The sequence below is a fragment of the Colossoma macropomum genome, unplaced genomic scaffold (assembly GCF_904425465.1).
Source record: "Colossoma macropomum unplaced genomic scaffold, Colossoma_macropomum, whole genome shotgun sequence".
Classification (NCBI taxonomy): domain Eukaryota; kingdom Metazoa; phylum Chordata; class Actinopteri; order Characiformes; family Serrasalmidae; genus Colossoma; species Colossoma macropomum.
Window position 1 is genome coordinate 17,502,978 of NW_023494801.1, and position 27,039 is coordinate 17,530,016.

Sequence of the window (27,039 nt, forward strand, 5' to 3'; positions counted from 1 at the left end):
GAAGAGGGAGAGAGAGAATGCAGAAAGAAGTTTAAGAATGGGTGAATTTTGAGGGAAACTGTTTTTTACATGTTTTAAAAAAAAAAAAATGTTAGTGTTTTCACTCTTTTTTTATGATTTTGTTTATGGGACACGCCAAGTAACACTGTTAAATAACTGCATGTTTTGTTGTTTAAATAAAAATGTAGCCACTGCATAGGTTAATTTGAAAAAAGATTCTGGGGACGATATCCTAGAACAATTCTACAATGAACTGGGCCCATTTCACATCAAACAACCATGTCTACATTGCAACCACTGAAATATGCAGAAATTTTGAAAAATTTGTAGAATTCCCATTTAAGGTGTGTTTCAGCTCAGACTGCTTTTTGAATGTGGCACAATAAAGGGCAGCTATTTAGAACAGAGATAATTTCTATGTGTAAGCCTTAAAGGCAAAGTAACAAAAACAGCCTTTTTAAAGTTAACATGAAATCAAAATTTTCCCTTTTCACCTTGTTAGCTTGTGTCCCTGGTCGCGTGATTCATCATATCTTGTCATTTAATACTCAGTGTTCTTGTTTTCCTGTAATCAGCATTCTTGTTTTCACATAATGACAGAATTTTCCTGCCTCAAAAATGTCTTCTAATTTTTTATTACAACAATGTGCACCAGCAGGCAAGGAAAGATAATGTTAATCAATAATACTGTGTTTCACATCCCCCTTGCACCATCTATCACCAAGCAAAATGCCTATCACCAAGCAAAACCCTCCTTGATTCCGTGTTTTACTCAGAAATAAGTGAGCTATTTCTAAAGTACTTCACATAAGAAAGGTTGAAAAATGGTATAGTGTAAAATGAATTCTGACTATTTTGGTATCATTAACTCACATTGTAAGCTGACCTCTTTAATATAAACCTGGTTGATGCTGGTACTTTACAGAAAGACACAGTGCTGAGATGTTCAGACATTTTATTAAAGTACTATAACTTGTTATTGTAATATTTTATAGCATTAAAAAATAAAGCCCAACCACTGAATTCCTGTTTTTTTTTCTTTACAAAAAGTATAACCACTCACCACAGTTGAACCTTCATCTCTGAGGTGCCCAACTGAGTTTGGCCCACAAATAGGGAAAATGAACTACTAAATGATAAAGGGTCTTCAAAAAATAACTTATATGCAAAAATAAGCTGACATTTACTATCAACTAGACTGTGCCTGCCTTAGATTCCATTTGATCAGTTTAGATTGGCATGTCTAGTATTTATCCCATCTATGCACATCCTGCTTTTGCTGCACTGCTTGTGAAGAATGTATACACTCTGAAATCTCTCTGTTCACAGTCTCCCCTTGATCTGCAAAAAGTCCTCCCAGGCATCTCCAATCTTGAAACAGAGACTATGGTAAAATGAATATATTGTAGATGTCACTGTTATATTTTCAAAATATTATAGTTGCTGTAGTATTAAATAAAAATGACCCAGCGATTTGTGACTGGGACTTGAATATAGAGAAACCAACTGAGAAATTCTCTCTTCTATGCAAACCAAAAATGTTATCCTTCACTGTTGATAGCCACTGTATGTTAGAACGTTAGAGAAGAATCTTTTAATCTGTCTTAAAAGTGAATCTTGTGTGCCACAAGAACCAGTAACCAGTTCATACTAAAATAGTTTCAAAAAAGTACTTGATACAAAAGATATATAACAGCCTGGTAAACCAGAGAATGGCACAACATCAGTGCCAGAGCCCTAAAATCAAGATTAGTACATTTAAAATTCATGTTATGCAGCACTTCTTCTCTGTTACGCAATTTTATGATATAATTATAGCCATTGCATTAACTCATAAACATTAAAAAAAAAACATTCTTCTTCATCATCTACTTTTGTGCTAATGATGATCCTTGCTGGGGAATGTGTTAGTTGTAGGTGACCATGTTCTTGTAATCACTGTGGTTTTGACGGCAGGTGGTCACGAGACGATGCTTTCACGGAGGGAAGACGCTCGGCTGCTTTTGCTCTCTCTGCCAAAAATCGATCAAACTCTGCAGGAGACCCAAAGAGAGTGAGAAAGTTTTGGTTTGTGATGATCTACAACAGTCATGATTACAGAATTTTTTTTCTAAACTCTAACTTGTGCAAAAATTTTAGGGCTGGCCCAAATAATACGATTACTCAAGTATTTGTTTGCTATGCTGGTATTAAATTCTATATTTAGTATTTGGAAGCTTTGTCTTTTTTCAAGCCACAAAAATTGAAAATGTCACCTGATCTGCAACATATTTCATCAGGAAATGCCTTTAAAATGGACATGATTGTTTCAAGATGGAAAATGTTAAACAAATTATAGCTGGTTTAATTTAGACAACAATGAAACTTCTCCTCAAAGTGCAAAGCTTTCCACCTAACTACTGAAACTAAAAGACCAAAGATGCCTGGGAAATCACCTGTGTGGAAACACTGTTTATTATTGTGGGATAACAAATTATCATTAACATGACAAGTTTGCTAAATTATCTCAGCTATGTGATACAGTGATACTTATCTGAGTACCATTAGTCCAGTAGTCACCAACCCTGGTCCTGGAGATTTACCTTCCTGCAGAGTCTAGAGTCACAACCTGTCATACCTGCTCCAGCTATTTAACTTCTTCAGAAATCCTTGATTGGCTGGATCATTAGTGTTAGGTAAGGGGAGGTGTGGGGCAGGTTAGATGCATGTTGGAACTAAACTCTGCAGGAAAGTAGATCTCTAGGACCAGGTGGTGCACTGGTGACTAATGCACTAGTCTCTGTTGAGGACAATGCTAAAAACGGGAAGCTCAGGGCCTCAGAAGTGTTTGCTGTGGTGAATTCTGGCAGTGGATGAGGAGAACATTGGCCCTTCTGTCGCCGGTGCCAGAGCGGTTCTTTCTAGCTCCAACAGCTCCTCAGTCCTTCACTATCTGTAGCTCTACTTTGACTGAGCTCAATTTGGCCTGCATGTCTCCCTCACTACTGCTTTCCATGATACAAAACGGTGAACTAGCCAAACAAAATAACTTGACAAAACAAATAAAAGAAACTAACTAAAATGACCAAAAAACTTGATGCAGCATCTATGTGACTCAAAAAAGCTGTAATGGAACGAGGGGGCTACAATCACGGCTTTTACAGCAACTTTCGGCATGCAAGCAGTTGGGCTAATGCATCATTTCTACCTACTGGATATCTGTTGAGCTGCAGCAAGGAACATACCTAAAATTATGGTTAATAATGTAACCATGTAATTCTTTTTAAGAGTGATGTTGAAAAAGCGAATATTGGGTACTTGTTTGGACCAGGGAGTATTTAAAGCTTTTAAAATGTTATTTGGACCAGCCCCAAATATTTGAGATTGCTGCCTGTAATTATGTAAAATGAGATCGCTAGTAAGCCTCTAGCCAGTTTATAATCAGGGTGGGCGATGTGGCAAACATTTAACATAATGTACAAACACATTTCCATGATACACAATATGATAACTGGGTTTTTGAGCTTTATAATAAAAACAATAAATTAATAAATAAGAATTGTATTTTGTGCTAACAGTGAACAAACTGCAACTATGCAGCTTATGTGGTTACCATACGGTGTTTTTTTTCTATAATCTAAATTTTTTTATGATACAAGCAGGTGTTCATTGTTCTACAAGTACTGACAACACCCACAGTACACTCATAGTGAGGTGTAATGTATCACTTATCAATGTATTTACTTACAACGATAACATATCTTCATAATGTTATGTATCTAATACCACTGGCACCTAACACTGGTTGTTTTTTGTGTCCTTTGGATCCTCTAATTTAAATGCAATATATTTTAGGAGTGAATGCATGTTAGAAACTGACTGACTGATACCTTCACTGGTCACTCCCTCAGAGTCTGCCAAGTCATCATCCTGCACCACAAAAACAAGCACAAAATGAGAAAGTTCCTGTTGTTCCAACTTACACACTCTAAACCTCCCAAAAGCAAAAGGACATCAGTGTAATCTGAAAACACATCTAAGGCCTGATCCCAAGTCAGAATATGAAGGCTCCTCCTCATTTCCTGTTGGCAAACACCATGGCATACCAAAGATACTGTGATGAAACAAGTCAAAAACAGTTAAAGTAGATTTTAAGGGTGATAGTTGTATGCAAAAACTTAAGACACCCATAGTTAAATTACATGTTTTGTTGATTTTCTAAGTGAAAATTTTACATCCAGATGTATGTCAAAACTGTGACTAATTAAAGATGTAGCTCTGACAAAAACCTAATTTAGCCCATTTTACCCAAATTTTGTATATATTAGTCAAAGTTTGTGTCTCTAGTTTTGCACTGGAGCAATGAGGCTAATGTAGCTGACAAGTAAGGATGCTTATACTCCACCAATTAGCATTGTGCAAACTGCATGCCCAAGTCACCAAACACTTGCTTCCAAACAAGTCCAATTGTTAAGTAATAGAAAAGAATGCTTATGGGGTTTCAGACGCTGTATGACACTGTTCTCTATAAAAAAGGGACAAACGTACAGACAAATTTCAGGGTTCAAGGGTTTAGCAATATACACTATATAGCCAATAGTATGTGGCCACCCATCCTAATTATTGAAGTGACTCAGACACACTCATTGTTAACAGGTGTATAAATCAAGCACATAGTTGTGAAATCTCCATAGACAAACACTGGTAGTAGAATAGGTCTTACTGAAGAGCTCATTGACTTATGGGACTGCCACAGAATGTCAGTTTGTGAACTTTGTGCCCTGCTAGACCTGACCTGGTCAACTGTAAGTGTTATTATTGTGAAATAAAAGCATCTATAGGAGCAGCAACAGCTCCGACATGAAGCGGTAAACCATGCAAACTCACAGAGCGAGGCTGTCAGGTGCTGAAGTGTGTACCATGTAAAAATTGCTCTGTTGCATTACTCACTACAGAGTTCCAAACTGCCTCTTTTTTTCAGCACAAAAACTGCAGAGAATCTGCACACACTATGCGTAATGCTAAGCGTCAACTGGAGTGGTGTAAAGCACGTCTCCCTTGGATTTTGGTGCAGCATAAATGTGTTCTCTAGAGCAGAGCATGTGAGTGGAGTGGCGCAGCAAACATCTCCGCTTAGGTTACATTCTGCTAAAGCATTATGTAATCACTCCGCTTCAGGTTTTTGATTTCATGCTCCTTGCCTAAAGTAGAAAAAAACACTGATTTGTGTGATGGAATGGTATCGAGTTATTTCAGATTGAGAGAATACACGGACATTCTAACTTTCTGTTACACGCCGTTATACGCTATGGGAAAAATTCTGCCGCACCACTCCCCACTCCGTTCCCGTTCCGCACCTCTCACATACTCTTTGGAGTGATGAATCACACTTTACTATGGCAGTCTGATGGATGAATCTGAATTTGGCAGATGCGGACAGTAAAGCAGAGGTATAATGTTCCGGGGCTATTTTTGAGGGTTTGGGCCCTTTAGTTCCACTGAAGGGTAATGTTAACGCAACAGCAAACAAAGACATCTTAGACTTATAGACTCATATACTATATGCTTCTACTTATAGTCTAACTATCTGCTTCTGACTCTGTGGTAAAAGTTTGGAGAAGGCCCTTTCCTGTTCCAGCATGACTGTGCACAAAGTCCATAAAGACATGGTTTGATGAGTTTGATGTGGAGGAACTTCAGTAGCCTGCACAGAGCCCTGACCTCAACCCCATTGAACACCTTTGGGATGAAACCTTTGGAAAGTTGACTGCAAGCCAGGCCTTCTCGTCCAACATCAGTGCCTGACCTCACAAATGGTCTTTTGTCAGAACGGGCTCAAATTCCCACAGACGCACTCAAAAATTTTGTGCTAAGCCTTTCCAGAAGAGTGGAGGCTGTTTCAGTCGCAAAGGGGGGCCAACTACATATTAATGCCCATGGTTTTGTAATGGGATGTCCAACAAGTCCACATAGGTGTGATGGTCAGGCGTCCACATACTTTTGGCCATATAAAGAACTTGTCTAAATTAGATTTTTTTTTTTGCAAAACTATGATTTTAAATGCTTGCTCAAGCTTTGTAATAACCAGTGTTATTAAAAAATTATAAAAGTGTGTTATTACAAATACAGACAGATACTCTACTAGCAATTCCTTAGACACTGTGAAAAGTCCATCATGATACAAACTGTTAAGGTTCTTGGTTATTTAAGTACAGCCCAAACTGTTTTTATAGGCTCAACAACGATTAATGGATAGAATATGTCTATAATTCTGTAGTTCTGTAAAGGTGAGATCCAGCAAGATATAGAAACCTACTCTAACAAGAATCAGCTAATCAACCCATTCATTTAAAAAATGCACAAATCTGAATACTGAAATTTAAAAACTGTAGATGTTTTTCCTGTTGTGAAAGTTATACCTATTCATCACAAAATATTCAATACACATTTCTAAGCTGTTTCATGTAGTTTCAAAGTAGATCATGTGTGTCAACAGCGTTGATGAGTTCACTTTCAGTCCTGATATTGTTACAAAGCTCCAGCTCATCTGCTTTAAACATCATAAAATCTCAGAAAACAATTTAAGTGTGTATAATTATGAAGGAATAAAACAGTAATTAACACTCACATCATCCACATCAAGCCATCGTTCAATGTCATCCATCACACCACTCTGATCGACAGGAATCTGAGGAATGAAGACAAATAATTAAGACTACCATTGTTGACTGGGGACAATTAAGCACCCACCAGCCTCAGGATTATTACATAAGGCCCTGAAAAGAAGAAGACACCAAGAATGTTCTTTTGATCCATTCCATTCTAACATAGGACAATACAGCAGTTTTTTTGGTACAGGCAGAAATGAAATCCCAATCAAAAACAGGAAAAAGCTAGTATGTGATCAGTTCAGATGCAGATGCAAGAGTAATTCATGAAAAAAAACACCACCTGCTACCTTCACCACTCACAGCACAGCAGTCAAATGCACTGTTATCCAGCGCCACTTTGCATTTTTCAATGAAACAAATTAGGGGTGCATGATACACAGTACTGCACAAATTCAGAGACCACCCTCCGTTTATTTTATTTCCAGTCAATTTTCATGACTTATTCATTTTTCTGCACCAGCACCAGGAAAGAACAATATACATATATATATATATATATATATATATATATATATATATATATTTATATATATATATATATATATATATTTAAGAGAAAATTACCTGAAAGCCTCAACAGCTAAATTTCATTTCATTTCATTTTTTTTACTATTTTGTCTATCCATCCTGTGCTTTATTGTAGCTTCCATTCTTGCTTTCAAACTTGCTTTCAATTTTTTTACGAAATTTGCGAGGATATTTCTCCACACCTCCCAAGTTCAGCCTTAGAAGTTGGTTGCGTTTTGGGGTGGTCAGTCCATTGCTCTGAGAACACCAGCAACTCCTTTGTTTGATTTGAAAGTTTTCTTCTTTGTTGAATGCTACACATCCTGTCAGACTCATAGTGTTGAGTTGTCTTTTCAGAGTGGAAGGATGGACAGAAACACCTGTGGATTTCTTCTGATCTGAAAAAAGAATGGAGCTTGATCTTCTCCTATAGACAGTTTTGGTAGTCATGCCAGGTCTTGCATGATTGTTGGATGCATAGTTGTTAGGGGTCTCATTTTGTCCATATCTTTTAGTAATTGTTTTAAGAAACTGTTTTAGTAAGTGTTTGAATTTTTGGAAACTTCTGTTTTCCAACTCATTTTCCCTTTTCTTATGCAAATAGATGATCTTATATCTCCTCAGAAAATATGAATAACTTGTACTTAATGGCTGTTTTGACTGTAAATAATAAAAAAATTGAAGGGTGGTCTCTGAGTTCTGCACAATACTATAACAATGGCCAACAGGATGAATGGGAAAATGTAATTATAATTATCAATCTAATACTCAAATTACTGCTAATAATTACAACTGATAATTAGGCATCCTATTATGCTCATTGAACTACACTTCATATATGGATGATACGGTGAACTTGTTTTAAAAGCAAAAACAGTAAATTATGGTTATATATGGTTATGGTTAGTGATATCAGTATCTTCCACAAGAAGGTGTTAATTCATGGTTGTTATTAATGGCCCGAAGTCCCGTATTGGTGCATCCCTAAAACAAATTCATAACACGACTGAAACGATGACAGAAAAATAATAGATGAATAACAACCCTGGAGCAGCAGGCATGCAAACTCAGCCAGTACAAAGGCACACCATAATTCTGACTACCTCACCATCCAATAAGACCCACCATGCCCTTTTCCACCATCCAATAAAATTGAGGGGAGGTGCCGAGAGGGATGGAGTCTGGGCTGTTATCCTTCACACAGACAGACATTTTCAATGACTAACATGCAAAAGCACTATTAGGCACAGGTAAGCATGCACATGCTTATCTACACTAAAGGATTCTACATGGCTTGAACAACTACAACTTATATATGCATTCAGACAGCAGAAAGCACATAGATGTTAAAGGGTTTACAACGTAAAAAAAAAGTAAAAAAAAAAAAAGCACTAGCAGTACAAGACACAGGATGTTTAATATTAGTAAGGTCTTTTTCAAACACAATCCTTTCTTTAGCAGTTAATAATTTAGCACTACTCACCACTCCAGCATTATGCAATCGAGTTTGTCCTGCAGCTAGTTCGTCCAGTACTGTAGAATTCTCCTCACTGTCCCTGAAATATACAAATATACACAAGGATTTGATTATTCATACATTTTATGTCTAATCACATTATTTCACATAACTCCCCTGCCATATTTCACCTTCCCTGCCCATTTTTTCAACTTCTCTGCCATTTTTGTCCTTCAAGTTAAATGCTTGATTTTTTTTCTTCCAAATGGTTCCTTAGAACCAGGCTTATTACATACTAAGGCTTATTATTCAGTAACTACAGGGACTTTAAACAGGTTTAGCTACTCTTAGGTTATAGAATTGGGTATTAAAACTTTGGGCCTGCTGGTAGCCCCTGGCCCTTTAAGGGGTTAATATCCTTACTCCAACACACACTGGAGGAGCACAAATATATATTGGGAGAATTGTGGGTTTTCCTAGATTTTTGTTTTTGCAAATTTAGAAAATGTGCATTAAAAACCTGGATGAAAAAATACAATAAAATGTCACAAAAAGTTTTTAGGCATGGATGAGTGTAAAAGTTTATTGATAAAAGTAAAATGCAAAAAACTATGTTGGAAACAGATTTTCTGAATAAGTGTAGATGTATGGTGAACAAAAGTAACGTTTGGAAATTCATCCTGTCAGACCTGTTTGCATTATTGGGGTTTGTAGATGAAGCGATTTCAGCCCTTATTAAATTAGCCACAGGCCACTCTACCTGGTATCTCTGAACTGTTGTGACTAAAGCCGTGCACAGGCGATAAAGGACTCTCAAGTCTTTCTACAGAGAACTAATGAATAAATGTTCAAAAGGAAACCAAGCTATTTAGGTGAAATGGGTTATTTTTATTACATTTTCATAAAATCATGAGCATGAGACCATGCTAGTGAGATTGTATACAATAAACCATCATCCAGCTGTGCCCCCTAGCCACCGCGGAGAGCATCAAATACTGTCTGAGAGGCAAGCTGAGATTCCCAGGGCCTCCAGTAACCTGTTTCAGCAAGGCAAATAATGTAGTAACAAACCACAGACAAACCTGCTCAAGCCAAAAAGAATAAACATGCTTATGTTTTTTATCAGAAACATGCAATCCTGCTAAACTATTTTAGGTATGGTTTGGTATAATCATACTCTTACAGCCTACAGGTTGCTTCTTGTTAAAATAATGAAATGGCCAAAGTTTACTGTGTTAAGTTAGCCTGCATGCTACTGTTACTGTGGTGTACTGTTGTTGTTAGCCTGGGATATATTATTTTTTTTTAGATTTAAACAACATTGATGGAACCATAATGTCAGTCGGTTATGCCAGTGTTCATGTTTCCTGAGGAAAGATGGTCAGTGCGTGGAAAGCACAGCTTTATCTCAATAACAAGCATGACCACAGTAAAAAAAAGTGCTGTGTTGTTCTACTATAGAATAATCTAACGCCAGACGATGTATCAGGACTGATATAGGACATGGACACATTAAAAGAAAACACAGATTACGAGACTCACACTTTTGCTTTTGTGCATCTTAAGGCTGCAGACAATGCTTTTAATAGCATTTAAATCATCCAACTTGATAGCCATCAGGATAGATTTAATCTATAAGCAATTCCCGATACTATCGTCCATCAGTTCAAGCTAATATGAGACTACAGCAGAGAAGGTCTGGGCAATGTGTTTGCGATGTTTATTTACGTCTCAGAATTCATTCTGTTGCTAACATCACCACTGACATCACTGAAGACCAGTGAACCAGTTCCAGAAGCAGCCATGCATGCCCAAGCCAAGACACTGCCTCCTCCTTGCTTCACATGCAGTGGCGTGTTTAGGATTATTTGGAGTTTCTCTCTTTCTCCACACTTTTCCCTTCCAATCACTTTGATAAGATTACTCTTTACCTCATTTGTCCAGAAAACTTTGCTTCAGAAACTTTCTGGCTCATCTTTGTAGTTCTTGAAGAATTCTATCCTGGCCCTTCAGTTCTTGGTGCTGATGAGAGGTTTGCGTCTTATAGTGCAGCTTCTGTATTCCTTCTCTTTAAGCCTCTTGCAAATGGTAAATACTGATACTTTCAACCGTATGCTCTGGAGATTGTCTTTAATTTCTTTCAACATTATTTTTGGGCTTTTCTTCACAGTGTTAACAATGTTCCTGTCATCAGCTGCTGATGTCTTCCTGGGATAGCCTGTTTGTTGGAACATACTGTTGTTTCTGGAATGCCCAGTTGTTCTGCATGTTTCTGTTATGGTTCTGGCCTTTGATGTATTTATGTTCAAAATTGCCTGTTTTTTGATCGTAGTAAATTCTTCAGTTTTCATCTCGTTTTGTACATTAAACACCAAAACAAGTCTGCTAATCCAGACTGGCTAAAACCGATTCATTCACAATCCTTTTATGTGTTTACAATTAAGGGAACACTGAACACCTAAGCAATCAGAATCACCTGATTCTGACAATATTTTTGCTTCTCACTGGACATGTATACGGTGTCCAGGGCACTCCTGACCAAATTACATATTTTGTTGATTTCATTTAAGTGAAAAGAAGTAAACACAATGTCTGCAGCAGTTTTGGAAAATAATAATGCAATTTATTTTATATTTGATTAACATAAATGATAAAAAACACAGATGAAATTGTGAAGTAATTGTGGCATGTGGAAAAGTTTGCACACTCTTTCCGCTGTAAAGTCTTATACCTAAGTTACCTCGTTAGGCCTTAATTGACTTCTTAGGACTGGTTAGGCAGGTCAGAAATTGTCAGTAGGAACTGTCAGCAGATGCAAATTCCAGAATAATAAATTATTTAAATCTTTAAACTTCATTCTAACACTAAGCAACCATGGGCAAGCAACTGGCTGAGGATCTGAAAATAAAGCGAAGTGATGCCTAAAAGGAAAGGGACCGCTATAAAAAGATATCACAAATTCTGCTGTCCAAACTGTCATCAAGAAATGGAAGTTAAAGGGAACTGTGGAAGAGCTGGATGATCCACCACAAACTTCTTCAGTCTCTTAACTTGAACATCATTGCCCCAAAACCTGTGAGCAGATCTTAAAACATGCTGTGCGTAACAGACAGCTCAAAAATATTGTAAAACTAGAAGTGTTCCGAAAGGAAGAGTGGGTAAAAATTCCTCAAACGAGAACAGAAAGACTCCTAGCTGGTTATAAAAAGGGTTTGCAAGCTGTGATATCTGCCAACGGGGGTGTTTTTCCCCTATTTTTAAGTAAATCAAATATAAAGTAACTGTTCGTTAATATTTACAGAATCCTGTTTTAATTCTTTACACTTCAGACATAAACAAAATATGTAATTTAGCACAAACGTTTGCATTCAAACTGCATGTGCATACACAGAAAAGTAACCGGGTAATCTACCTGTTTTGGAGCCGTGCTGAAGAGTGGTGTTGTTTCTGTGCATGGCCTTCTACTTTTGTGCCTGAAAAAAAATAATAAAAAAACATTTACAACTGTCATGTAAAATACACAAGCATGAGATGAGATTTCAGACATCAAAGCAAAATATCAATACTTACTTAGGCCAGCCATCTGACTGGACAGTGAGCCGACTGTGTGGCTGATGGGCTTATGAATAGGGGTTGATTGCTTTGATTGGTTGTGCGATTTAGAGGCAGAGTTGAGGTCAATAAGGTTGCCATAAGTGGGACACTGATTTAAAATTTGTGAACAAAAGACAATTATTAATCCCAAATGGTGACTATACTGAATAAAAATTGAAAGGATATTAAATGAAATGTTCTTACCGATTGTCCAGTGTTCTGTCTGTTGAGATGTCTTTCAAAACTGAGTAACAGAAAAAAGATTACCTAAGTTCAACCACACTAAACATAACACAACTCAGAGAGAAAGTGTTTAGTGTAGTCTAGACACTGCAGTGGCTTTCAAAATACTTTTATCAGCATCAACTTCTAAACTTTTTGTCTTCCTTTTCTGTAATATAGTCTACACAAAAGCAACTGAATACAACCTTATAGCCTAGTGGCTAACTTGCCTTTTGCCATAATGCCAAAATTGTTTGGCACAATTTTTCTTTACCTTTGTTCACAATTCCCATTGTGTAGCTAATTTTCATATCATGCTACCCCTGTGCAGATAAAGGACTACTAATATTATTAATAATTAAAATGACAGCATTTAATAGTTTAATAGTTTAAAGTACTTTAAACTATCACATGGTCACAGTGAAGCCTTTCAGCACTGATTAACATGCTAGTATTTCTCTCTGAATCTGAATATCTTGTGATACAATGTGTTAAAGTTTAAAATGCAAATTATCACTGAACACCTGCCAAATGCACTTATCTGAACTAGTATTATGTGACCTCCCTACCCTCAAGGCACTCGGCTAGAGAAACCATAATAATTGCTGACACATATCTTATTTGTAGCTGAGTTGAGCTATATCATCTTTACGTTTAGAAATCTATGATCTTTTTGTACCCTAGGGGATACAATAATTCAAAATTCTATTGCACATTAAAATTGAGTCAGTTAAATCAAAACAGATTTTTCCTGTTGTTTTTCTTAAACAAAATACTGCTGACCCCAAAACTTTTCATTTGATTTTTTTCATTTCCACCACAATGACAAAAGGTTTTTGATAAAGCTTTCATAAAACTTTGAAAAACTGGTGACCATAGAAACAGAGAGTAGCAGTTTAGCACATGCTGGGAGTGAAGATGTTTGATGTTTTCTGAAATTCAACCAATTTAAACATATATAAAAGATTATGCTTGATATGTATATTTTCCAAGTATGGAATAAATTAATCAAATTTCAGTAAACTGTTTTTACATGGTAAGCTTTCTTACATGACATGACTAGTTCTTAAACTGAATGCAGTATGCTAATGGAGCCTAGTATTTTTGACAAAATGCTATTTCTACTACAGTAGAAATGTCCCCTCAATGGAAATGACAGCTTACATTGACTGCTAGCTAGAATTGACAAAATAATTAAGGAAATTATATTCTTAAATTGTTTTATTGCAGATACAATTAATTCTCAATTTCATCATAATTCTTCAATCTTCCACAGATCTGTTTACCATTCTGGACAAACCTAAAATGTCCTGAATTTTATTCACAGCTACTTAGCATCCTATTAATTATATAAAACCTCGGAAGTTACATCGGTTTAGCAAAATACATTGGCTATATCCATTTATCTGAATGCAGAGTGGTTTTATGATGTTGAAAAAACTGATTCCAGTATCCAGATTCCAAACTTTTGAACGCCCTGGTATATCCATGCAGTAATCCATGGAATTCTGTGTAACCTGTAAAACTTAAAAAATCCCCTCAATAATGTCAGTTCCTTAAGTTGCTTCTTACCTGTGATATCGTGTGAAGGTTGCGTTCATGTCGTCATTGGCAACCAGCAGCTGCTCTACCAACGTCTCCTCAGTTACTCTGGGAATGAGGTGCACTACTCGTTCCTGTGTTGCCTTACATGAGGAGTACAACTGCTACTGACGAGAACAATAAAAAGAGAAAGGCTTAAACAATTTTGATAAGATATGGAGATAAGAGGCTACTGTCAAAATTGTCATGAATATTGAATGACATTGGCAAAAGTGGATGTGTGCATTCAAAAGTTACAATTTCTTTGGTTATAATATGGGCCTTACTATGTGTGGTAATGGGTGTATCTCTCACCTGCAGGAGTTCTGCGTCAGATTTCTGAATGCGTCCAGGATCCATTTGAATCATTATATCTGACATCACTCTGAGGTTACTACGAACTACCTCCAGGTCAGCCTTCAGCTTCTTCACCTGCAAGAAGAACCAACAGCACCATAATATCAAACACCTGTTTGGAGATGCAACATTTTACTACTTTGTACTACTTTTTACTACTTTGTAGCTACTGCCCAGTTAGCAAAATCTGTCTTGCCCACTTGTGGGCCACATCCTTGGGTTAGTTCTGGCCCAGTAAACGGTTGGGTCCTTGGCCCAGATCTGGCCTGCACATTGTAAAGTAGGACTAACAAATGTGGCCCAAATCTGGCCCAATTACATTGCTGGTCCACAACATTCATGGCAGAATTTGCCCACAAACATAGACACAGTGCAAAACCGCACAAAGCTGCACAACATCTGGCCCTATTATGGCCCGCATGTCTAACATCTGCCCAGTAGTCAATCTGCCTAGAACTGTCTGCTATCTGAGTGGCCACTTTATTAGGAACACTTTGTATGTATGCCTAGTAGGTGTACAGTTAGGTATTACTGCTCATCTTTTTTCATACTTTGTTGTTCTCTTGTCATCTTCTAACCAGCATCAGTGGTCAATTTGTTCTATTGATGAATGGGGTAGAAGGTGGCTGACAACTTGTGCATAGTAACAACTGGGCTACAGTCAGTAATTGTGTACCTACAAAGTGCATCTATATGGTTGGTGAGCTTAATAAACTGACTACCCAGCATATACAATGTAATATATGTGTTATGCACATTATGTAATTCCAATGTAATATCCTTGTAATGTAATACATATGTAATATACAAATATAATTGTGTAAAATGTGTTCAGATGCTTACATGGACTGTCATTCTAAAATTTCTATAGTAAACTTTATTATTTACAATTTATCTATCATAAAAGTTGTAGTTATTGTACACATCGCATTTCGGGTCCTCCTCTTACATTGAAGTTCAACCTTGCCAAGCATAGTGTCTTTTACAGTGATTTTTCTGATCTTAATGCTGAATGGCTTCTCTTATTTAATTGGATATGTGGAGTTTACCTGATCAGGCGATAAAGTGATGGGGCCTTCTGTGTTCTGCATGGTAGGAGTCTGCGGTGGGGACTGAGCTGGGTGTGTAGGGGAGAGGGGGGCTTCAGACATGGTTACGGGGAACTTCTGGTCAGGAACTCGCTAATGAAGACAAATGAAGACAAATCCTCAAGGTAATGAGTACTATTAAACCGGAAATGAAACTGATCAGTATAGTGTATGTAAAAATTCATCAGTAAAGCACTTCTCAAAACAGTTTTATTATGTTTTTAATTATATGTTCTATAATAAAGGTAGTAATATTCATAATATATTATTACTATTTCTTGTGTAACCCAACTCCCAAAAACATATATCATAAAAGTGGTCTGTAATGTGTTTTGGACTGAAACTCATCAATTTCATTTCACTAGCATAGCAAAACAAGGGTAATGCTATACTTCTATGGGCTAAAAGTCTCAGAAAGGGCAGAGTTTAGTTTTCAAAAGAGAAGATCCATGTGTGGATCTTCCCACCTTGATGGGTGTGTGGATTGGGGAACAATTTTCCAGCTCAGTCATTGGAAATTCCAGCCCTTTCCTTCTGAGATCTTCATACACAAAAACTACTCCTGTTAAATCTGGAGAACTGCGGAATGCATCAGCCCAGGCCTACAGACAGAAAGAAAGAGAGCATAAGAGTGAGTGAGAGAGAGAGAGAGAGAGAGACAGACACTTGTTACGTACACACCCAGTGCCCTGCCTGACATATTAACCATGCAAAACTAACAACACTAGAACACTCAACATTCTTTGACCTTTGTTTGCAAAAACAATACTGGCTGCCTTTCAAACCAGTCTGACTGACATTAGTTCTTCTTACCTGTATAATACTCAGTACTCTGTCATGAAGAACTAGAGGAGGCTCATTTTTAGGTAAAATTGTTTGGACCAAAACCCCCTCGACAAATTCTCTGGTTGACACCAAGAGATGGAACCTGTGGCCACAGTTCTTTACACAAGCCTCCAGAACCTGAGGCACCAACAAGGAGAAAAAATATAAATAAGATGAAAGACAGTGAGAGTAAGGTACACAAATGATAGACAAATTTTACAATACATAATTTTTATGCACCGCAATACATTTTAAAAACAGAAATAATAAAGAAATAACAACATCCATTATTTGCTTCTATTTTTTGGTCAAAGCCTAAAGACTGCATTATCTGATCACAGAATTACAAAAAAAAATATATATGCACACAGTTTCTTCTTTTATTTGTGGCTGTCGCTTTTATGAATATCATAAAGTGTTTTTAAAGACACATTTAAGTATGTCTGACATCACAAACACTTTTAAAGCATTAAATCTAACTGTAACTGAATTGTATTGCAACCTCTGTACCGGAGAAAAATCATATTAATATGCATATTGTGACATCCCTAGTGAGAGTCCAGTAGTAACTTTTGCTTTTTCAAGCACCTCCATCCGGGAGGAGATACACAAGCATTCGGACCAGAACCAGACGGCTCAGGTCCAGCTTCTTTCCCTCCACCATCACCCTGCTGAACTCCACACCACTCCACTTATCTAGTAATATTGCATGTTGCACACCATATTTATTTATTATTTATTATGCCTTGTATTTCCATACAACAGACTGTTCACTGTATATAGGTATATAGGATACAACACATAACTGCTTACTCAGTATGATTCAGATATATATTCAGATATATATTTGTAATTGTGCATATATTGTTCATATAGTTCTATATTTTATAGATATGTCATATTTATGCCTGTTATTGCACATTTGCACTGTCTGTTTTGCACTATTGCTACCATTTGCACTTCTGGTAGATGCTAAATGCATTTCGTTGCCTTGTACTTGTACTGAGCAATGACAATGAAGTTGAATCTATCCATCTATCTATCTATAACTAACATATTAGTTTCATAGTACTTACGCATTCAGAGTAGTTACTACAGGCTTATGATTAATAGCTGAATAATAAGCCCAGGCATCAAGGGACTAAATGTAAAACCAATCAGAGACGTCGGGGGAGGGAGGAGTATACAGTGAGCCACTCACAGTCAAAGCAAGCATGACTTCTCTAAAATTCTTATTCCCAACAATCCTCTTCTTTATTGCTCTGACAGCATCTTTAGGTCTGAAAACAGAATAGTAACAAAACAGTAATATAAATGGTATAACTAAGTGTTAATGTGTTTGATGCATATAGTGGTAATGCACTACCACATAGTAATGAACTACTGTACACTACCATTTAAAAGTTTGGAATCACTGTCATTTTAATAGCTTTTGTTCTTTTAGGTAACAAACTACTATAATAAGGTTTTGTAGTAATAAACTACTATAATTTAGGTAATAAACTATTTTTTTATAGTAATAAACTACTACACACTACCTTTTAAAAGTTTGGAATCACTGTCATCAATAATTTATATATCGGTTTGGCACATTGTTCATAGCAGTGCTTTTTATTTTGTGACTTTGCTGCTCATAGAAAGTATAACAAAAGTGTATTAAATGAGTTTATTTAATGATAAATCATATACTGCAATTCTCTATTTACAATTATTTGTGTCAGGTTTTATGCCTTGAAATTTGATCACCACCTTTGAAAAATGAGGAATTTTATTATCACTTCATTAATACACCTTTTGGAGAATCATCTACACTCTGTTCATTATTCTGGACACATCTAACATGCTTCGTAGCTTCTTACTAACTACTTGAAACCTGCTGTAAAATCACAGAGGACTCATATATTTGAATAATTGTATACATATTTCTTCAATGCAATTACTTTTATTTTTATTGAAAACCTTGCAACCTTTTGAACAGTGATTCCAACATTTTTGACACAAAGCAGCATAATGCAACAATATTAAAGAACTGAAATGAATGAGTCCTTTTATGGGGGCATAAACAACACTGCTGTTGAGATCTGACACATACCCTTCCTCCGTCTCATTGACGATGTCACAGATTTCCATGTTTAGGCCCCAGTCCTCTGACTGCAGACTGGAGCTTGTAGCATATTCTAACATGCACACACACACATACACAACAACAGTTTTAGTGAACATATCAAATAAAGAGAACGTAAAAAGATGTTAGCTTAACTATAATACTATAGTGATTATTCAGTGCTAATAATAACCATATGACATTCTGAGGGGGTACGCTAACATGTAACATCCCCTTCAGAATAATCCCTAAGATCAACTTCAGTAAGTAGCCTAGGACTACTGAAATAGCTTTCAGCCAAGAGCATAAGTGAAAGCTCATTTTACAAGAGGTATCTCTTCCACTTAGCCCATCTATTATGCCAGCATACTATCACCTTACTACTCATTGCAGCAACGGCTATAACCTTGAAAACATGCTGGACTGTTTGTTGACAAAATAATAACATAGAAAGATACCACAGCCTTTAACTAGAGGCTTTTAACACCAAAAGAGAGAGAAATTTAAACTTTTTTTTCAGGTCTTGCTAACTTATACACTACAGAACATGTTTTAGTCTGCTACTTTACATGTACAGGGTTTCCATCACTCCTGGTAGAGGCTGTCATTTTCTAGTCATGTGATTACAGTGGCTTCTCCTATAATGGTTAAGTGCAGAGATGAGGGTTGGGCCGGCCTAGCCCTATACCACCAACTCCCAAAAAAAAGGCTTAATGCAACTTTAGCTATTCAGTTGCTCGAAGCTTTTAGCTCATGCCTACTCACGTCCCTGGGTGGCTTTAAATCATTCTTTGTTCATTAATACTGGCACACACTCTACCATTGCTTCGTGTGACTATCAGCTGCCTTGGCACACACGTTTATTCAGGCAAATGAAATGTTCCCCTGCTCAACTGAAAGGGAGGGGATGGTGCTGGAATGTAGGTGAGGTGCGGAGCTATGAAAACTTGATTAGGCTGTTGTCTAAAAGTGTCTTTCCATTTCTTTATGCATAATGCAGGCCTTCTTTAAAAGATTTTATACAATGTAGGTGGGACTTTCACCACTGTTGTTACCAAAATCCTTATAGCCTTATAGTATATAGTACTAAAAGCTGGTAAATGAAATGTGCATACTAACAAATGAACACTTTTCCCTTTTCTTTAAGGGAGATTTCCACCAATTTTCTGCATAATGCAAGTCATTCAGAGTGGTTTGATGTGAAATGCGCCACTCTAGAGAAACTTACCAAGCCTGATTGTTCACAGTGATGATGTGAGTAGCCAGATGTCTGAAGTGTTTAAGCTACCTCAAAGAAAGGCATTATGTGGAATGGTTATGAATGTTTTTTGACGCCTGAAACATGTTTTATGATAGATTTTATATATGCTTTTGGACTAATATCTATTTTTTTTTTCATTCATGGTGGAGGAGTACATGCAGGGTGCAGTGAGGCAAAATAGAAACATATTTCTTCAGATTTACCACTATTTTACCATCATCAACGTTACATATAAAAAGTTTCTCTACGATGCACCACTTCACATCAAACCTCTTTGACGCTGTTTACATCTGCAGGATTGAATTATGCGGAAATTAGAGGGTTCTATTGTAAAGGGAGTGGTTCTTATATGATTTCAAATTAATATGCATAATTTCTTCTAATACCATTAAGCTTTATCACCTGTCTGTAAAGCACTTTGAGTTGCCACTGGCATGAAAATTCCTATAAATGAAGATTATTACTATTATTATTATTATTATTATTATTATTATATTTATTATCATTTAGTAATATATATAACCATTTCGTGCTTAAATAGTTCTTTGTATAGCAAAGTGATTCTTCAGATTGAAGCAGAATGTGTTTTTCATGGTTCTATACAGAACTTTTTTGAAAAAGGTTCTACATAGCACCAAGAGGGTTCCACTGTTGTTACAAGCTTGACATTGTAACAATAGCAGAACCCTTTCTGGTGCTACATAGAACCTACAACGCATTCTCCATCAATCTGAAGAACCATTTCACCATGCAAAGCACCATTTAAGTATGACATAGTTCTATACAGAATTCATGGTTCTACTATTCTCCTTACTAAACAAGCCTCGAAGGACCATCTTTTTTAAGAGTGTATAAGTAGAAGGTTAGTGAAAAATCATATGACAAAACAATCCTAACCGGTATTTTACAGTAAAGACATTCAGCAACTAGGTCACACAGCGAACTAGCAAAGAAACCTTGAGCTGCAGAGCAAACAGGCCTATTCCCCACCCACCAATGTTTGACAACTACAACAAACCAACACAGAAATCCCGTTTACAGGGTCTGAGCCCGCCTCCTCGGCTGGATTGAACTGATGTGATGTCAGTCTGGACTTAATCCATTACTCTGCTGTCAGTCTTAATCAATTCATTATACGACGTATTTTCATGCAGTTGTCAAACTATATTGCACTGACATGACGACAGGCCATTTTGATACAACACACTGAGAGTGAATTAACTTAAAGCTGGAGTTTTGTGCTACCATTACATGTAAACACGCTCTATGTCGAATGCAACAGGCTCGAAGTACCGAACTACGCGTCCATTCTCCAGTTGAAACTGCTGCACTCACCTATTCGCTGACCTACAGGAGTCGAGAAAGGATTTCCTATTAAAAAGTCCATCTTTGCTGTCAGTTGAATATCGCTTTCTTCAGGCTGCCAACTCCCGGCTCGGCAGTGCTCTCTCTGAGGCTGTGGAGCGGCTGTACCCGGTGATGGGCGAACTGGAAACTCAGGGAGGTGACGTCATCTTTTAAAGGAGAATCGCCAACGAGGAGACAAAGCTGTTACGATGTGCAACAAAACATCTCCCGAAAGTTGCTTTTTTTCTTATTTGGTCATCAGCAGAGGCAGCACTGTGTTCAGTAGCTTGGCTTTACATTTATACTTACTGGTGAGCAGGGATAAACGAAAAACAAATAAAATAAATGAATAAATAAAAAAAACTGCTTATCCAGCACTTCTCCCTTTGCTGCAGTAACGGCCTCTGCTCTTCACAGTAGATGGTGGAACACGGCTATGAGGATTTGATTGCATTTAGTCACAAGTGCAGTAGCAAGGTCATGAACTAATGGTGGATGATTAGTTCTGGACGCCACTCTGGCTCATCCCAAAAGCGCAGGGACAGGGACTGGACACCAGAAGCTTAGGAGGCCCCCCCAAACTTTAACAATTACTCTAAATAAATAAATAAATACCTGAAAAATGGGATCAAACAACAGTTCACATTCATGTTTATGTTCACTATCAGCAAATTTTCATTCTTTTTCTTTTGCGAATAATTAGTGTGCAATATTCTATTTCAACTACATTGTCTTTTTATGCTTTTTGTGTAAGATCTGTGCACCTGAAGACAAACTCCAATCAAGATTTCTTCTCTTCCTCCAAGCCAAAGCAAGTCATAATCCAGAAACAGACGCATTGCTCTGGCAGCAACAAAATCAGTGAAAATAGAAAACCTGAAGGGCCTGAGATCAGATAACATGTCCTGTTTTGTTTTATTTATTTAGTGTTCTGTACATGTCCAACGGCTATTCGTTCATCCGCTGCTTATTTCTGCAGTGGATTGCCCCAAGTATTTGAGCACCCTTGGGCCTTGTAGTCTGAGACTCTTCAAGGCCTCTGGGGACTGGCCCCACTGGCCCGGTCTGTAATCTATCTCTGCAACTATGGTGCTCCCCCACTCCAGAGAACACAGTTCCACTGCTACACAGCCTAATGCCGGGGGGGCTTTATACAAGCTGTGTTTGTGCTCAATTCAATACTTAGAGTGGATGACTGGATAATTTTGGACAAAGAGTTTACTCTGATACTAAATAATATACCATTAAGGGAAACATTAACAAGTCACTGTGTAACACCTGCTGGGGTCAGTTTGCATATTTGTGATTAGGCCATGTGGGGGCAAAGTATTACTGATATTTTGAAAATGCAAAAATACAGAGCCCTGAAGTGTTTTGGTACAAATTACATAGTTTTTTCCCCAAAGAAAAAGTATATATTTCAAATACATGTATGAGAGATACTGCACATCAAACCTTGCCAGTAAGTCATGTATTTTATAATTGGAGTAGATTGTGTGCTATCTGCTGACTGGTCTTGAAGTATAATACACATAGTTCATTAATAATCAATTAATTAATAATTAATTATGAAATAATAATTGAATAGTGATTAATAAATCAGGAACACCCTGTACTACTTAGACATTCTGGGGGAATGGTTACATTTTGCAGCTGTTACGCAGTTAAAACATTCCCCCAGAATGGCTAAGTATTACAGGGATTTCCTGATTCATTCATTATTTTTGAGATATAAATTAATACTCTGATTAGTCACTGATCCATGCAAGCACTGCGGGTGACTCTAGGTTTCTTTCACTTCTTTTTACCTGTGGTAGTCAGCTGCCTGCTGTTCGGTAAAGCTCCGCTGGAAGGCGCTCTTGTCCTGACTGTAGATGTGTTCAGTGTGTGTAAGTCGTGCTCCCATAACACAAACCCTCTCAGCTGGCAGTTTGAGAGTCTGGCTGCAACTTGCTGCGATTCCTGCTGTCGCTAAATGAACAAAAGACAGTGGCCACCAGAACACGGGCCATTTGTCTGTGTTTTGTTTTTTTTACATCTTTTATTCATTTGAACTTTTGTTAGCTTGTAGGCCTGATACCGCTAATTAAAACAGTTCCTTCTATTTGATGCAGACGGGCGATTTGACTGTTTAAAGAAACCCCAAGTAGAGCTACACGCTTAAACATAATGGTTCCTAGCTGGTTCTTGGATTGCGTTGGACATGTAGGTAAAGGGAAAATGTTTACAACTGACCATTTGTGAACGATAAAGGTGAATTTTGCCTATTTCTCAGAATTTCTGTATAATCAAATCGTTAAGATGTAAATAGTGTCATTCAGAGTGGTTCGATGTAAAATTGCTCACAGTGGTGCTGATAGGAACCAAACGTCTGAAGACTTTAACGCCTCTAAAAGCTCCCTCACATTAAGCTATTACGTGAAGTGGAATACGCTGCCTGATGCCCGAGACATATTGCAATAGTTTTGAGATAATTATTTAAATCAAAACTACATCCATGGTGGAGAAGTACATGCAGGGTGTTGTATGGCAAAATGATACAGATGGAGAACTTCTTTGTTGGTACAAAGCTTGCAACAGTAGAAAAACTCTTTTTGTTGCTATATAGGTAAAATATAATAGATTCTGTATAGAACTACATACAACACACCCTCCATCAATCTGAAGAAAAAAAAAAAAAAGCTTATCCAACACTTCCCCCTTGCTACAGTAACGGCCTCTGCTCTTCACAGTAGATGGTGGAACACGGCTATGAGGATTTGATTGCATTTAGTCACAAGTGCAGTAGTAAGGTCATGAACTAATGGTGGATGATTAGTTCTGGACGCCACTCTGGCTCATCCCAAAAGCGCAGGGACAGGGACTGGACACCAGAAGCTTAGGAGGCCCCCCCAAACTTTAACAATTACTCTAAATAAATAAATAAATACCTGAAAAATGGGATCAAACAACAGTTCACATTCATGTTTATGTTCACTATCAGCAAATTTTCATTCTTTTTCTTTTGCGAATAATTAGTGTGCAATATTCTATTTCAACTACATTGTCTTTTTATGCTTTTTGTGTAAGATCTGTGCACCTGAAGACAAACTCCAATCAAGATTTCTTCTCTTCCTCCAAGCCAAAGCGATTCATAATCCAGAAACAGACGCATTGCTCTGGCAGCAACAAAATCAGTGAAAATAGAAAACCTGAAGGGCCTGAGATCAGATAACATGTCCTGTTTTGTTTTATTTATTTAGTGGAGAACTTCTTTGTTGGTACAAAGCTTGCAACAGTAGAAAAACTCTTTTTGTTGCTATATAGGTAAAATATAAAAGATTCAGTATAGAACTACATACAACACACCCTCCATCAATCTGAAGAACAATTTCACCATGCAAAGAACTGTTTAAGCATGAAATGGTTCTATACAGAACCATTCCCTTGACTAAAGAACCATCTTTTGGTTCCCATCACCACCACTGTAAAGAAATCGAGTTGATTTCTCTACAGTGCACCATTTCACTGAATGACATTTTGAAAATTAGGTGGAATTCACCTTTTAAAGGGTTCTTCACACATTTTACAATAAAAAAAGTTTTTAGAGACCCAGCCTTTTTTGAATGTTCTAAAGGGAAAAGTGGTTTTGTTGCAGCATCACTCTAAAGAACCCCAAGCTACACCTTTAACAGTGTAACTTCTATTTATCCTTTTAAAAAAGGTAACCTTTTCTCAGAGGTTATGGAAAGAACCAGCAGGAAATGGTTCTAGATAGTTCCTTTCTGAACATTTAGGGAACTTATTCAGTGACAGGACCATTGACTGAATATTGAACAGTCATAATATGAACCTACAGGTCTCATGAAATTTATTTCCAATGTATTGTGAAGAATATGACTGAAAACTTTTGATGAAACTTTTAATCTTTAAACTTCTGTCCCACTGCCAGACCTCACACTCCAGCTCAAGAATTTTTGTTGCTGTGATTTCTGTATTGGCATTTCATGTTGTACAGCCCTACGAAAATCATTTTTAAAAATATGAAAGGGTTTTTAGACTATATCTTGTATTTGTTTTAATTAGCTTTGAACACCTGTGAACACTTCAAAGCTTTTCTCCATGTTTTATTAGCTAAGAGATGCAGGAGAACATCCTCCTGTAATTGACTTGTAATGCACTTTTACTTTCACGGTGGCCAGGAGTGAGCCAGAATGAGTCATATCCTCTGCCTGTGTGAGTATGTGTGGGTGAGAGAGAGAGAGAGAGAGAGAGAAAGGGAGGGAGAGAGAGCTTGCAAAATTACATGGGAATTTCAGCTTGAGATTAAGATGCGTGTTTAAAGCTACTAAATTTACAAATCTGCCAAATATAATTTATTCATTTGCTTATTTGTTTATTTATTATTTATTTACACATTCTCACAAGACGGTGCTAAGACAGAAACAGAAACCATCATTTTTTTACATCAATGATTTTTTTTCCTTTTATGCTTAATTTAGTTTTAGTCAACTATACTCATGTACTGCCGTGCACATGCCTCCTGCTGCTCAAATATTTCTCCTAAAAAACAAAAACCCTCAGTAATCTCATGTCTCCTCTTGAGTTTTTGTAGAGATGTCAACAGAGTCACATGTGCTCAGATGTGGCTTTACATGGTCAAACTTCAATGCAACTTTAGTTGCTTGAAACCTACATGAAACTAAATTTCACCTAAGTTGCGTAATGTAAAGCAACCTGCAACTCATTTGAAACTTAGCTGCAACAGTTGCATGTGGCTCAACTTTGTGAGACAAATTTCATGAAACAGCCAATCAAAAGGCCAATAATGTGTCACATGATCACATTGAATGACTCCTAATGCCCTGCAATTTTACACAAAGCTCAGATTCATTTGGGATCCAAAAGATGGAAGTAATTACAGAAGGAGATATAGTCCACAATGAACTAGGACCGGATGAAAGAGGCATCCAGTAGGCCGGGGTGCCCAGTCCTGGTCCTGGAGATCTCCCACCCTGGTGAGTTCAGATCCAACACACCTGGTGCTAGTATTCAAATGCCACTAAAGGCCTTCATTACCTTTGTCTAATGTTATTTGTTCTGAAGGATTTCAGACATTACATCTCCTAAGCCATATAAGAGCAATTAAATTTTCCTCTGGGTTAAACTCTAAGGGCCTGTATGTGGGCACACACTTCAAATATTCACTCTCATAACTACATAACCTACATATAGATATTAGTTTCATACCAGTCCCTAAATAGTTTATAGTAATTACTGAATTTCTAAGCCTGCAGTTTTTACTGGTTACCCTGTGATCACATCAGCAGGCGACTGGGCGACCAGTCATTTCATATGGAAGTAAGTAACTTATAGCTGTGCTTTAGCAACAAGTGACAAGTTGGGAATTTTTTTTCAATGTTATGCAAATGAAAAAAGAATTTCCCAACTTTATGCAAAAGTATGGCATAGTGAAGTGACAATCTACAGTCTTATGCAAAAGTTTGAACACCCCTTATCCAATTACATGTTTTGTAGTTAACGCATTCTCAGGGCATGTCACTGTAAATTTTAGAGCACAATTTCTATTTATTTGCTGAGTTTAACATACTGGGAAATAAAACATAAAATATAAAATGTTCCAAGTTTTGCACAGGCCACCATTTACGTTTTTCAATTTTTCCCAAATATGTTAAATTCAGCTAATCAATAGTAATTGTGCATTAAATTGTGCAGAAATGTGTTCTCCGTAGAGAATGTGTTCACTTGTTTTCACATGTAATTTGATCTGGGGCTCCCAAACCTTTGCATATGACTGTAAATGAGTCCAACAAATTCCTTGGAAAAATTCTAGACATAGGTTGTCGGAGGTCCCCAGCCTCTACTCTCTGAATGTTTTGTTCCTACTGGCACTTAGTTATGATGTTGAGTTTTCTAAATCATATACACTTGTAAATATATTACAGCAGTTCATATTTGAAACAAAAGAGCAATATAAACTGTATAGAGTAGACATTTTCTTCATTTTGATGTCAATATGGACAATATACACATCCACATGCAACATC

The 27,039-nt window shown here is 37.1% G+C and overlaps 1 protein-coding gene across 2 annotated transcripts; it reads right to left on the reverse strand.

Moving 5' to 3' along the window:
- Positions 1–938: 938 nt before the first annotated feature.
- On the reverse strand, positions 939–21,116 carry tom1 (target of myb1 membrane trafficking protein). 2 transcript variants are annotated; one of them, XM_036590423.1, is made up of 16 exons: positions 20,981–21,116; positions 18,373–18,457; positions 17,482–17,560; positions 16,269–16,418; positions 15,923–16,057; positions 15,417–15,548; positions 14,326–14,442; positions 14,002–14,135; positions 12,412–12,451; positions 12,184–12,316; positions 12,026–12,086; positions 8,641–8,713; positions 8,283–8,351; positions 6,608–6,667; positions 3,870–3,909; positions 939–2,033 (listed from the first exon to the last, which is right to left on the reverse strand). In XM_036590423.1, exons 1-16 carry the CDS (start codon positions 21,030–21,032, stop codon positions 1,936–1,938), a joined length of 1,458 nt encoding a protein of 485 aa, XP_036446316.1. In that variant the 5' UTR covers positions 21,033–21,116; the 3' UTR covers positions 939–1,935. The 2 variants fall into 2 exon arrangements, with proteins under 2 accessions (XP_036446316.1, XP_036446317.1); XM_036590424.1 differs by lacking the exon at positions 8,283–8,351.
- Positions 21,117–27,039: the final 5,923 nt, after the last annotated feature.

Bases quoted from the DNA above. Each gene is read 5' to 3' on its own strand.
- tom1 (XM_036590423.1), bottom strand. From the start codon at position 21,032: ATGGACTTTTTAATAGGAAATCCTTTCTCGACTCCTGTAGGTCAGCGA. The intron at 18,458-20,980 runs GTGAGTGCAGCA...TGTGCATGTTAG, and splicing joins TCCTGTAGGTCAGCGAATAG to AATATGCTACAAGCTCCAGT. The intron at 15,549-15,922 runs GTGGGAAGATCC...TGTCTTCATTAG, and splicing joins CAATCCACACACCCATCAAG to CGAGTTCCTGACCAGAAGTT.